The 13,682-nt window shown below is 38.3% G+C and overlaps 1 protein-coding gene across 1 annotated transcript in view; it reads right to left on the minus strand.

Moving 5' to 3' along the window:
* The window catches only part of LOC119414256 (pituitary adenylate cyclase-activating polypeptide type I receptor), a 49,689-nt gene extending 43,012 nt beyond the window's left edge, over positions 1-6,677 (minus strand). The window contains exons 1-2 of the mRNA XM_037681352.1: positions 6,502-6,677; positions 977-1,126 (exon numbers count right to left, since the gene is read on the minus strand). Coding sequence (XP_037537280.1) covers positions 977-1,018 — 42 coding nt within the window. The 5' untranslated portion in view covers positions 1,019-1,126; positions 6,502-6,677. The remainder of the gene's footprint in view (positions 1-976; positions 1,127-6,501) is intronic.
* Positions 6,678-13,682: the final 7,005 nt, after the last annotated feature.

Genomic DNA, 13,682 nt, shown 5'->3' on the forward strand with positions numbered 1-13,682 from the left:
GAGATATATATATATATATATATACATATGTATAAATTTCTTTCTATAGGTTTGCGTTCTAAGATAGTGTAGTATATATATATATATCAGTATATGTGTGTGTGCTTCTTCTTTCCTCTGCCAATCATTTTTCTCCTCTGGAACAGATATACGTCCAGATAAGACCTCTGGTCTGAAGCTGCAGAGCCCAGTTTCACTCCCCAAGGCTATTTTCTAGTGCCTGATAACCCAGCAGCTCCCACGGCAGTGTGCAGAACAGATAATAAAACTCCAATTTGACGTCGCAGACCACTGGTTCATCGCACAACCCAGGCCGACACACAGCAAGTGCATCATAACATACATATCAGCCAAATCAGTAGCTGAAGGTCACTGCATTGTGCACAGGGGCACCTGGCAGGTGGAGATGTCTGGTGCTGCGAGTTTACATTTACAATTTATTTTAGTCCATATTTATCACAGCTAATCAGTTTAATTCGCCAGCTATCCTGGTTAGCATTTATATTTTGGTTAGCTGTTTATGAGCAGCTAAAAGAAGAATGAATGTGGGTGGCTTAGCTATAAAAGTCCAGCTGTGCTGCATCAGAGCACTGAGCAGAATTCCTCCCACACATCTTGCACAGCTCTACAATTCTTTTTTACTTCAGTGAGACTGCAAATAACTGTGATTCACAGTGAAATGGATTGCCAGCTCTCTGGTCAGCTGGGCCATCTGGTATTGTTCTGTGGGGATGGCAGTCGCCTTAACACAGCGCTGATCTTAGCCCTGCAAACCTATGCTGGTTAGAAAATGCAGCATGTGGCCATTTTCACCAAACGACAACGAGCATCTGTAATTGTTTACTTATAAGAACAAATTCATGTAAGAAACAAGGATGCAGACATGTGAGCGTTCAGTTATGAATGCTTGTGGTCCTGAACACACATGTCCACATGTGAACAGCACACAGTTACAGCACATGTGTGACTCACTCACCAAGGGCAGGAGAACGATTGCAGTCAGCAGGAAGCCTCTCATTATGTCCCGTGAAGCGCTTGTATGTGCAAAAGATTCTTCAATCACTTTGTGTGAGCATGTGTTTTCAGGGATGCACGAGTCCTAAGCGTCACCACAACATCAGGGATTCTGAAATACAAAAAACATATATACAATAAAGTAAACATCAGTGTTAAGACAATGCATCAGTTTGGAAAATTGTTGTTCCAATGAGAATGTAAATATATATATATATATATATCTTTTTATAGATCATTATTAGAAGTCTACTACTGAATAATTACGTTGATCAGTGTACCAATTAAAATGGTTTATTTAATAACTGTGCATGTAAACTGAAGTGAATAAAGTAACAGGATTAAACTTCAAAAACAACCAACTATATCAAACATCTTTTTTTTAAACTAACACATTACAGTACATGAAAAAAACTTTTTTATTTTTTACATTAAATTAAAATCATAAATTGAAAAGAGAGAGAGGAAGTTTTTAAAATACAGGCGCTAAAAACACACCTGGGATTAAATCACAGCTAAAGTCTTCTTAAAATATATAAAATATAATGTATATATTATATAATGTAATGATTGTTCCATATTTAATCTATTGTATTGAAGTTTGGAGAAAAGCAAAACAATTACAAACCCTATTTTTATTTTACAAAAAAGAGCTATAAGAATTATAGTGCTATGGTCACCCAACAAATATATTATTTCATCAGTTGAAATTGTTAAAATTTTATGATTTGGTTGAATATAGTATTTTACAAGTCATATATAAAGCTCCTAAAAACATTACCCCCAAATATTCAATGAAATTTTGTTTAAAAAAGAGAGTCATTATAGCCTTAAGGGAATGGAAATATTTGTAAAACTTTCATTTGGAACTGGTCTGAAGGAGCTGCGTTGTAATTCAGGGAACAGGATTGTGGAAATGTTTTGATATCACCGTAAAATTTCTAAAACAATTTATATGTTTAAAAAGATGATTAAGTTAAAATTGTTGGGACAGTATGGGGCCATGTGAAGGATGCCTAATCTTTTTTTTTTTGTTTTCACTTTGGAGAATGTTCAATACAGTAAGTTGTTGTTTGTAGTTATTTTATATCTTATTTTAAATAAGGGGCAGACATTATAAGAATGCTCTTCTTCTTTCTGCACCCTTTTCATTATTTTAAATTAATGAATAAATTAATAAAAAAAAGCTTTATAAATATTTTACATAGTAGATTAATATTATATAAAAACACTTATGTGAAACTGAAGTTTTCCCTAACTATTTAAGAAACTGTATGTTTAGATTAGATTTTTTTAACCAGAGTTTAACAAATTTAAAACCAATCTGAAATGTGAATTAAGATTGACAAACTCTGCAGCTGAGAGAATTAAAAAAAAAAAAATCTAACTGAAAAGAATGTGTTAAAAAATACAAATATTGGACATAAAAAAGGATATTACATGCATGTGTTGCCTCAATTTACAAACTAAATACAGTTTTATATGGACACAGCTGAGATATTTAGTTTATTATTTTAAACACCTCCTCTACTTTTAAGTATGGCAGTGAAAAAACAAGAACAGCTACATTTAAATGTTTTTGGTCTAAATGTGAAGTGATTTAGTTTGAAACACACGTCTGATGTTCTTCATCTGTAAGTATGGGGTGCTGATGGTTTTAGCAGTTAGAGCTGATCACAACATTTTTACCTGAATTTTATGCAAACATAAAAATATATATATATATATATATATTGGCCATTTCTCTGTGCATTTTTACAATCCTCTTCTGACGTCATATGATCATATGATGATTTTTCAGTCTCTTGATGCATTCAATGTTTCTTTTTTAATGATTCCCTTTAAGTTAATGCTTTTCAAACCCCTTTTCTGTGTCTCTTCAGGGTCTTAGTTTGATTCCTTTTGATGATTTGTACACATTACTTAACAATTTACATAAATCTCACAAATAAAATCCCAATTGCACAACAGTGTGAGTAAACATTTATAAGATTAAACTAAACTGGAATGCATTTACTGTAAAACATTGCTCTCCATAATATTTACTTCCTAATCATCAAACAAGTAGTCGCTAAATGTTTTGAAAAACTGGTAATGGCCCACATCAAAGCAACCATCGACATCAGCGAGGACCCTCACCAGTATGCATATTGCAAGAATCGATCAACAGAGGATGCCATCTCCTGTGTGGTCCACACTGCTCTAATCCACCTGGAGCAGAAGGACTCCTATGTCCGTATGCTCTTTGTGGACTTCACGTCTGCCTTCAACACCACGATCCCCCAAACTACTCATACTAGGACTAAACCCCTCCATTTGCAAATGGGTCCTGGGCTTCTTAACAAACAGGCCACAGTCTGTGAGGATCCACAACTTCTCCTCCTCCACCATAACCCTCAGCACTGGCTCCCCTCAGGGCTGTGTGTTGAACCCCCTCCTGTTCACTCTGCTCACGTATGACCGTGCAGCTGCCCATCCAGGCTGTCACATTGTAAAGATTGCAGATGATACAGAGGTGGTGGGATGCATCACAAACAATGATAAGTTCGGCTACAGGCAGGAGATGGAACACGTGGAGAGCTTGTGCAGGAAGAACAACCTTCACATCAATGTGAAGAAGATGAAGGAGATGATAGTGGATTTTAGAAGGAGCAACCCCCCCACCCCCCCAATTTAGGAGGATCTGCAGTGGTAGTGGTCTCCAGCTACAAGTACTTGGGTGTACACCTGAATGACAGCCTCAGCTGGAGCAACAACACCACCAGCCTGATCAAGAAAGCTCATCAGAGACTCTACTTCCTCAGACGGCTGAGACGAGCTGGTCTGGGAAGCTCAGTCCTCACCTCCTTCTACAGGTGTGCAGTGGAGAGCATCCTGTGCTCCAGCATCAATGTGTGGCATGGAGGCTGCACAGCTGCAGAAAGAAAAGCTTTGCAGAGAGTGGTGAAGGCTGCACAGAAGTCTGTTGGAGTCAGTCTCCCCACCATCACAGACATCTACACCTCCAGATGCAGGAAGAGGGCCACTTGCATCATGAAGGACCCCACTCACCCAGCACACACACTTTTTGCCCCGCTCCCTTCAGGAATGAGGATGAGGAGCATTAGGTGTAGAACCATTAGACTGAGGAACAGCTTCTACCCTGAGGCTGTTAGACTCATGAATCTCTAACCAGAAAAATCTCTGTAATACCACTTTAATTGGTGATGTGTCACTTTATTCATGCTGCTGATTTCTTGCCTTTAAGCTGCTATATTTATGCCCATCTGCTCACTACAGACTCATGTTCAGGCTGCTGCTTATTATATTACATTATTATTGTTTAGCATATATCTTAGATCCTAATACTGTATACTGTTTCATTTTATACTTTATATTTTCGCTATTTTCGGTGGGACCTTGAGTACACAATTTTGTTCCACCTTATGTACCACATGTGATGTGAATGACGATACCAAAACTTGAACCTTGAATTATTTAAACAAAAGTAATAAAAGAAACCAGAATCATTTACATGTCAAAATCTGAAACATATCTAAAGTTTCATGTCTTCTTGGTAAAAGTGTAAGGGAAACAATTTGGTTCATGTTAGTGCAACTAGGATATCGAAACTTTATGTATTTAAAAAAAATATATAAACGAAGTGGGTAATCAATAAATCAATTCTGACAAATATTCTCTAAAATACTTAGTCGCTTAAACTCATATTTGAGAACTTTCATCACACACACACAAAAAAAAGTTTTATCTCACAACAAATCACTCAAATGTTTTATCACATGATGTCTGGAAGTCAAACGTATCCAAACACACACAGCTCCTCAGCTGATACACATCGTTTCATACAGCATTTTGTACTTATACAACTCTAGATCATATCATGGAGGCATCAGTTTCTTTTTTGATTTGACTCATTCCATGTCCATTAAAGCAGTAACAGTATCTAAGAAGTTGTGTCTTTATGAACTTTATGATGGCTCAGGCTTAAGATTTTGAAGCATTTCCTTCCAAGCAGTAAAGAAACACTGTGCTTCAAGTCAGACTTTAAAACAACCTCCTCCCCATCTGCTTTCTCTTATTGTCTTGCATGTGCGGCTTCCTGCAAACACAGTGATTCACAGAAAAACACAAAACATCTCTCTTTATTTTGGGCCGGCACCAGCAGAAACCCAGAACATGCCTGTAATCAGAGAAACAGCAGAGCTCAGACACATGCACACACATATATCCCAACGATAATTCATGTACGCACAGACACATTCAGCTCTGTGTCCTTTCCATCCAGAACCGAATCCAATTATCTCTGAAGCATCTCTTGGATGCTTCGTGGAGTAACAGGAGAAACCGTGCTCGGAGGGAAAATCGACAGATTTAAAGGAGGATGTATGGAGCTGGGCTGAAACCAAACAGGGAGGATGGACATTGTGACACTGTAATACAGGCATGAATGCACACATGAAGTTAATTAGCTCATAAAAAATTCTGTTTTTAAATATGTTAGGGGGAAAGAGGGAGAGGGGGAACGAGTTTCATCATAAAATAATAATAATTAGAACTGCAAGCTGTCATGGTAGGGATCCAAGTCCCTTAATCATGTGGTGCTCAACATCAAACCATCCTGAGGACAGAAAAAAATACACTGCTTTACTCGGATCTGGATGTGTGAGTCACTAGAAGAAAAAAAAAAAAATCCACGAGGCTTCATGGGAATTGCACAAAAGTGCCCTATTATTGTGAAAGAAGAGGCAACCTGAAACAGATGAAGATCATCTGAACGAAAATAAAACCAGGATTTCAGTGAAGCTCTTTTTTAACAGCCTGTGCGTGTGTGGGTTTGTAGAGGCAGAAAAGAAACAAGGCAAGAAGTGAGCGCGCATGCCTGCATGATGATTTGCGCCTATATCTTAAAGCTCATTTTAAAGATCTGCCCCACTTTTTCAGCTTCTTCTTTGTGTGCTTTAATCTTTCCTTTTCAGTTCGGATCGACCCAGAGGTGCGCATCCAGTTAACCCAGATGCAGCTCTGTGAACGTGCACTGCATGTCTGTGGATGTGCAAAAACGCAGCCACGTTCAGAACGATCAGTGTTTATCCAGAGGTCATGCAGCTCAAAGGCGCTTCTTGGCATTTAAATGACTGCGTCAGGTGGTTCCTGTCATATCTGGGCCAGAACAATACCACTCCAAATCACAATCAATAAGAGACTGATAGTTCTTTGTCTCCCTGGTGCCATGCAATCAATAGGTTTTGTTTCTGGAGATTCTTTAAAACAGCAGACATGTGCTTGACCTTCGATTGGGAAACATTGGATCTTGTTTACCAAATCAATTCCACCCGTGCCTTCTGGCATTTCAGAGCAAAAACTGACGCCTTTAACGACATATAACAATAACCACATGCCTTTTGAGCTCACGTGCTGCAGCAGGACATGAAGATGTGAGTGAACGCGCGCCTCCCTCGCCCTGAATAACAAGTCAAAGGAACTTACCGATGCGTAATTTCCAGCCGCAGAAATGTCCGCACGCGCAGCCATCGCGTTTTCACACCCGGAGCGGTGTTTCCTTCCTGTTCTTTTTTACTCCTCGCACGGTTATTCACCACGTTCTGCTCCCGACAGGTGCGGTTATTACTGCGGCTGCTGCTGCTGCGGCAGCTCGACCAGGAGGAGGAGGAGGGAGAGGAGGAGGAGGAGGAGGAGGAGGAGGAGGAGGATGGTTCCTGCGGGGTTCGCACCTCGCCAGACTGAGAGGCAGCAAAGTGAAACTGCTTCGTCTACTGATGACAGAAGGCTTCTTAAAAGTGGGATGTTCTGTGAGAGCAGGAGAAAGAAACTCTCCATCCTTGCGGTGCATGAGTGGGACTTTGTTTTAATAAAAAAAAAAAAAACTACTTTTAAGACTGACATATACATAGAAGGCACATAATCTCATATGTGATCAGTAAATTTGTCAGTGATTCACAAGTCCAACCTTACTGAACACAGGCTGGATTTAAAAACCCAGTTTGTAACTCATGTTGGGCCCAGTTTGAAATGATTAGAGTATCAGTTTGACCCAACACACTGGGTGAGGTTTTCAACCATAAAGATGAGTTAAAATGACCGATTTGATGACTTAGAGCTACTAACAGGTTGAGAACAACTGCTGCCAACTTAGAGAAATTAAAATAAAGAACACTGACTGGGCATGATGGGAGAGATGACCTTTAGTTCAAGTTAATGCACTTTTGAAGAACATGCAATTTCTCTCTAGTTTGTGTTGGAAATATCCTGTCACCTTTAATTAAAAGCGTCCAAGCAGCTTGAACAATATGCTTCTTGGTCGCTTCAGTTCACCAAAGTATATTTTTATGTTCAGCATCTTTAGCAGAAGAAATAAAAAGCATGGTTCTCCAGCACTGATTGGACAAACTCCCTATTCCACCTGTTTTATCTATAAACATCTATAAACAGATGACTCATAAACCCACAGTGTGTTCCTTATCAACTTTTTTTAAATTGTCTTTTTAGTTTCTAATATGCGATGACCCCTTATTATGAAGGATTGTTGGCACCCCTAAAAACAACCCAACTCTGAATTATTTGACAATTATAACTTAGCCAGTTCACACTAACAGTGGTTAGCACCAATTAAATAATCTAACCCACTGTCTAAAGTTACTAACCTGTCACGGTGGCAGAAGGTTTTCAGACTCAGTTATGCACACTGACACAAACTTGTTTAATGAAACAAAATGCTGTTGAGGCATCAAAACGTCCAAGGACTCAAGGAATCGAAGACTCACAAGGAGGTTAAAAGGATTTTAGCATAGAAGTTTATAATGCTCTGCCGGTGAGTGAGAACAAACTGGGACAGATTAGCATGAAACACCTGAGCTGACATCTACAGCTTAAAGTGCCTGTGACGTCAGACTGTTGTAATAAATATGAACGCAGTTTTGCAAAAAGAACACGAGTAACGCATTGCAAAAATTAAAAAAATTAAATAAAAATCACACGACTGAGATGAACCGTTGTTCAGATGTTTGCATGCACAGTAAATAGGAAAGTGACAACAGTGGCGAATGGCTGCAGGTAAACAGAACATTGCTACAGTGACTGACAACACAGACAGTAGAGAAGAATCTGATGTTTCTTTTCATTATTTTAAGTCAGTATAAGAAAGAGACAAAGAAGAGTCAAACTTGAAAAGTATTGTTTCGATCAACAAAGACCAGGTTGTTCTCCTTTTTAAAGTTTCCCATCAGTGTAACTTCCTGTTTCACGCTGGCTACACCAAGTTCAAAAGGAAATATGCCAGTTATGTGACTAAATGGTTAAAATCATGTTTATTACGCAACAGTTTCCTAATCATTAAAATGTTTTCTTTTATTTATTTATTTATTTATTTATTTATTTTTGTAGATGTGGGATAATCTTGTCACAGAGACTTTAAAGCAGAGAACCAGCCAGGATGTGATTTGGTCAACCTCTGGTTTAAAATAGAGGACTGCAAGAAATGGCATGACTTTGACCCAACCATGCTGACACAATATTTGGTCAAACCAACCCAACTATGAGCCAACAGCTTCAATCCAGAAACTAAGTTGTAAAAATAACCCAACAGGTTTTAGGGTGAACAAAGTGAGAGACTGCATGTTAGTCAGACTAAAGTGTCCTTAAATGCTTTTAAGGGATCTGCAGAGGACTCTGGGGCCCGGGGCCTTCCTGTTTACTTTCAGCACCATGGACAGCGGATCGACTGCCTGCCCTCGGGGCTTCGTTTTATGTTTTATCTGCAAACAGTTCAGTCTGAAAAATCCTGAGAGGCGCATTAATGAATTCCCAAGAAGAACCTCTGACAACAAAGGTGAAAGGACAACAACAAAGTAGAAAATGGTGACACAAAAATATAATTCAAACATAAACTAATCATGAGTTATAAACTTGGCAAGCTGCAAAGCTTTTACCCTCCAAGTGTATAAAAATCACACAATACATCCACAGAAACAAAACAACCACAAACACAATTCTCACAAACACATATGACACAATATCAAAGTCATATAAAATGTCCTCCAACCTTAAATGCAAAATCATTAAAAGTGACCAATAAAAAATGTAAAAGATCTGAAATCAATTAAAAAAATCAACAAAAAATGCATAGTGCTATGTACATGCAAGGTTAAGTGATTCAAAAAACTGAGCAGCATTCCCACACATTTTATTTAGTCATACAAAGCAGAAAGAAACAAAATTATAAACACATGTGGATCAAAATAGGAACAAATAAACTTAAAAAAAAATTATGCCAAATGACAGCAAAAAACAGACTCAAACAAGCAGTAAATGACGTTAAACTGCAGCGGAATAAAAAAAATATATAGAGAGAAACACATTAGCTGTTAGAGGCAATTGTATTTGTCTGTTAGCAAAATATCTTTTCAACCACTGGACTGATTTGAATGAAATCTTCAGAAAGAACTCACTGTATGTACATCTACAACTGGATTTCAGATGACTGCCACAGCTTATGCATACCAACAAACACAACCTTTGCTATGCATCAGTTATTTTTACAGATATTGAATAAAAACTTCACCTGGTAGTAGCTGAGAGTTGTTTACCCCACTCAATATGGACTAAAAGATAGAAAATTGTTCATATCTTAGCAGAAGTTAATTTTCATCTAAAACACAAAAGGCTATTGGGGAATGTGCATCTTTTCAAGGAATGATAGGCTGTTGATCATCCCACATTCACAATAAAATTAACAAATTTATGAAGCTGGCCCAAAATAGGATTTTAAAAGTGACTATTTTAGTCATTTTAGAATATGCTTCTTTAAAACCCCACCCCCGTGCAGCTGGACACGATTGATCACGCTGCTGAGGTCATCTAATAGCTTATTTATAAATCAGGGAGGCATAAAAAGTGTAAAATCCAGAGATCAAAACGGGACACACTTGGTGCCTTGAAGTCCTATGAAAATGGTTGAAATGGGGGTGGGGTCCATCACGACTGTGACGCAGGTCTGTTCCTGTTCCTGGAACACTTTAACACCGTTACTGGACCTCTGTCAAGGACAGAGACAATTTCAGCTGAAAGGCTCAGATCGAGACAAATTCAGCAGAAACATCTCAGAGCAGTAATTTTAGACTATTTTAGCAGCGTAACATTATGTAGGAGAACGGTTTGAGCTCGTTTCCATGGTAGATGCGTTCACCTTTGTATTTCACTGGCTTCCATTGTTTTGACTTTCTGATTTTTGATTAATGCCAAAGCAAGCGTGACTCATAAAGCAAGTCACACAACTGTAAGAATTACAGTGTGGAGGCAGAACAAGAGGAAGGAAACTAAAGCTTTATTAGGACTTTTCTACGATATTGCCTCGGATGATGTCTCTAAAACAGCAACATACAAAAACTATTTCCTTTAGGGCTTCTAGCATTAGCTCAAGGACATTATACATTCAAGGTGAGCACATAAATGTCAAGTATTGTCTGTGTCAAAGGTCAAACCAGCTAATTCATGCCTAATAAATGACCCCCTGATCCAGAAGGTAGTCTAAGTTTTGTATGACACTCATTTCAGCCAAATACAGGATAGTTAAAGTGTCTAAACAATAAACCTTCAACAGATCTGCCTAAGGTAAGGCACAGAAAACAATCATGAACCTGCAGTAGAGTTGAAATTGAGAGTCATCGTGGGAGTCAATATTTTTTTTTCCTTCACCGAATGATGCAACTTATGGGATGTCACTCTCAAAGCATGCATTTTGAATGTCTCTCACCTAGATTTTGCTCAAAATCTGTCAAACTTACTGAGCTGAAGCCATTTTTTTTCAGGTTATTTGTATATTAAAATTAGAAATGGGCAATGGATTCTTAGCAATAATAAAGTATCCCACTGCACGCTTCACATCTTAAAATAGAAAGCGGTTTCAACGGTGAATGATAGTTTGTGTGAAAATGTATTTCACGCATAGTGCAAAGCTGCAAAGTATTTGTAGATAACTTTGTGTAATTTCTGTTACTATATTTGTAGAGTGATAATTAAACAATGAAATGTAATAAACATCTTCACATACTATTAAAACAAACAACAGCTCAACTGGTTTGTATGTTGCCTTCTTGGTTTTAGCTTCTGCTCTGCAAACAACCAAAACCAAGACATTTTACGCAGATTTAATGAAATAAATGGCGTCTGCACAGTTAAAAAATAGATTTGGAGAGCGTGCCCACGAACAGTCTGTCTCCTCAGTTGTTTTATTGATATCACACACGGTCTCCTTAAAGTGTATATGCTCCGCTGCGCCCCCACTCAATAAATCTCTCCACAGGAAGCCTCTCCCACTCTGTACGCCACCAATCAGACTGTTGCACTACCAGGGAGGTTCATCTTTGACAGCATGTAGGAGGAAAAGCATCAAGTGTTTGAGCGCAAAGCCCACCTCATCCCAAAGTGGACTCTGTGGGAAACGGGAGGCAAGACCTCCTCTCAACTCCCACCGCACCTTCTTTCACCTCCCACACATCAGTTTCCTGCTGAGCAGCTCGCTTGTTGAGGATTAATCAATCAGCTGATGTGATGTGAGCCAAGCAGGAAAGGTGGAAGTTAGTCAAGATGGCATGGAAGAAAAACCTTCACTCTGTTTCTCAAGAATCACACGTCCTCTGACGTATTTGTTCATACAAGCTGCGGTGTTTCATTCGACCACCTTTAACAAAACAAAGGCTATTATAACGCTAATCTCACAAATGAAGCCTAAGCTCACATAGAACGACCAAAAATAACTTTTTGACTTCTATAAAGAGAGTTTCTGCATCATACGAATGTACTTTGAACAAAATCTCCACTTCATTGTTTCACTTCTGAGCAATACTTCATGAAATAACTTTTTACTATTGTTCTATTTCAAGAAGTGCAATAAAAGTTTTTGATAATATTGTCTCACTAATATGACTTCAAGTCACAATGGGGACTTTTTCAGTTCTGGGCCAGTCTTTGCTGTTTAAAAAAGGGCTTTTACTGGTAAACAAATACACGTTTAATTGGAAATCCTTCCCAAAGGACCAAAGATTTTACATGGTGCACCAAACTAACAAGTTTCATTCTAAGTAGGACTGAACAATTAATTGCATTTGCGATAATATCGCGATATGATAAAATGAGATTTTCTAATCACAAAGGCTGCAATTTGACTGATCACGTGATCTGGTTACGTGACTGGCAAGTGAGTGGAGCAAAGCAGAGCAGGGAGTGGGAGAAGTCAACACTGGGTTTTAACCAGTTGCACAATGGCGTCAGGCTCGACAGAAGCTGACACATCGGAAAGTTTGGTACCAAAGAGGGGCAGAGCGTCTGCTGTTTGGATTTATTTTGGCTATGAAAAAGAAGACGATGCACAACGACATGTATTGTGCAGAACCTGCCTCGCTGCTGTTGCTACCTCTCGAGGTAACACCACAAATCTTTATCTACACTTAAAACAACACCACAAAGCCATTTACCATAGTTGCATGGCTAGAATGCCAACGACTTCTACTTGAAGTAAGCAAAGCACCAGCCGACAGGGATCACTGACAGAACTGTTCGAAGATATTACTCCGTATGAACAGAATTAGAAACAGTATATGGAAATAACGATCAATAACAAGTTCATAGCGAAAGACATGATGCATATAATTATAGTGACCAAGCCTGAGTTTACAGCTTTGGTAAACACAATGGATAAGTGGTACAGAATGCTCTCATGCACACATTTTAGACAAGTTGCTATCCCAGAGCTACACAAAGAATGCAGAAACAGAGATGCTGAAAACTGTGGAGTTTTTGCAACTGAAACAGATTTATTTATTGCTTGTGTTGTTGAAAAATACGTGAGAAGAAGACATTGAAAAATAATTGCACAATAAATCGTAATATTGAGAAAAAAAATTGTAATTAGAATATTTTCCTAAACCATTCAGCCCTAATTCTAAGCAGGTTTTTTTAAATGGCAGAACAGATCTCACAGGAACTTATTTTAAACCTTTCTAAAACACAAACTTGTTTTAGAGGAGAAAACACTCATTTCTAAGTAACAAAAAGGTCAATATTCAAAGCAAAGAGACAATCGGGATGTTACGCACACATTCACAAGGCCTGAACCTCCATTTTGTTTCAAATGAGGTTGATGAAAAGCTTTTGATTACCTTTAATGTGAGGCTGGCAGCGTGGAGTGACTCCTCTTAGCGTTGATATAATTTTAGGTTGTCAGAGAAGCAGCCTAACGAAATGCGGTAGATGACACGTGTCACGGAGTTGTTTCACTGGTGTGGGAGAAGAAAATGACAAATCACACATGAGAGGTCACAGTAGGGGAGGTTTTGGTATATTTGTGTATCTCAGAGCGTGCATGTGTGTGATTTCTGAGTGCATGTGCCGACCGTGTGACTAGCTAATCTGGTTTATCATAATCTTTCGCAGATCACTTGAAATTAAATGTATGATCTAAAAATATAGAAAGAGGATTTTAAGATAAGGAGAAATGTTTTCAGCTCTGCTTTAAAATATATAAAAATAGAACATCAATTTATTTCAGAAAATACACAATGAACTTCAACATTCTAAAGGTTTAAACACTTTAAAATAACCTTAAAATCCTGCCATGTTTATTTTAGAAATTGTCATGCTTTTATATTTGCAAT

The sequence above is a fragment of the Nematolebias whitei genome, chromosome 9, assembly GCF_014905685.2.
Source record: "Nematolebias whitei isolate Nwh7 chromosome 9, NemWhi1, whole genome shotgun sequence".
NCBI lineage: Eukaryota > Metazoa > Chordata > Actinopteri > Cyprinodontiformes > Rivulidae > Nematolebias > Nematolebias whitei.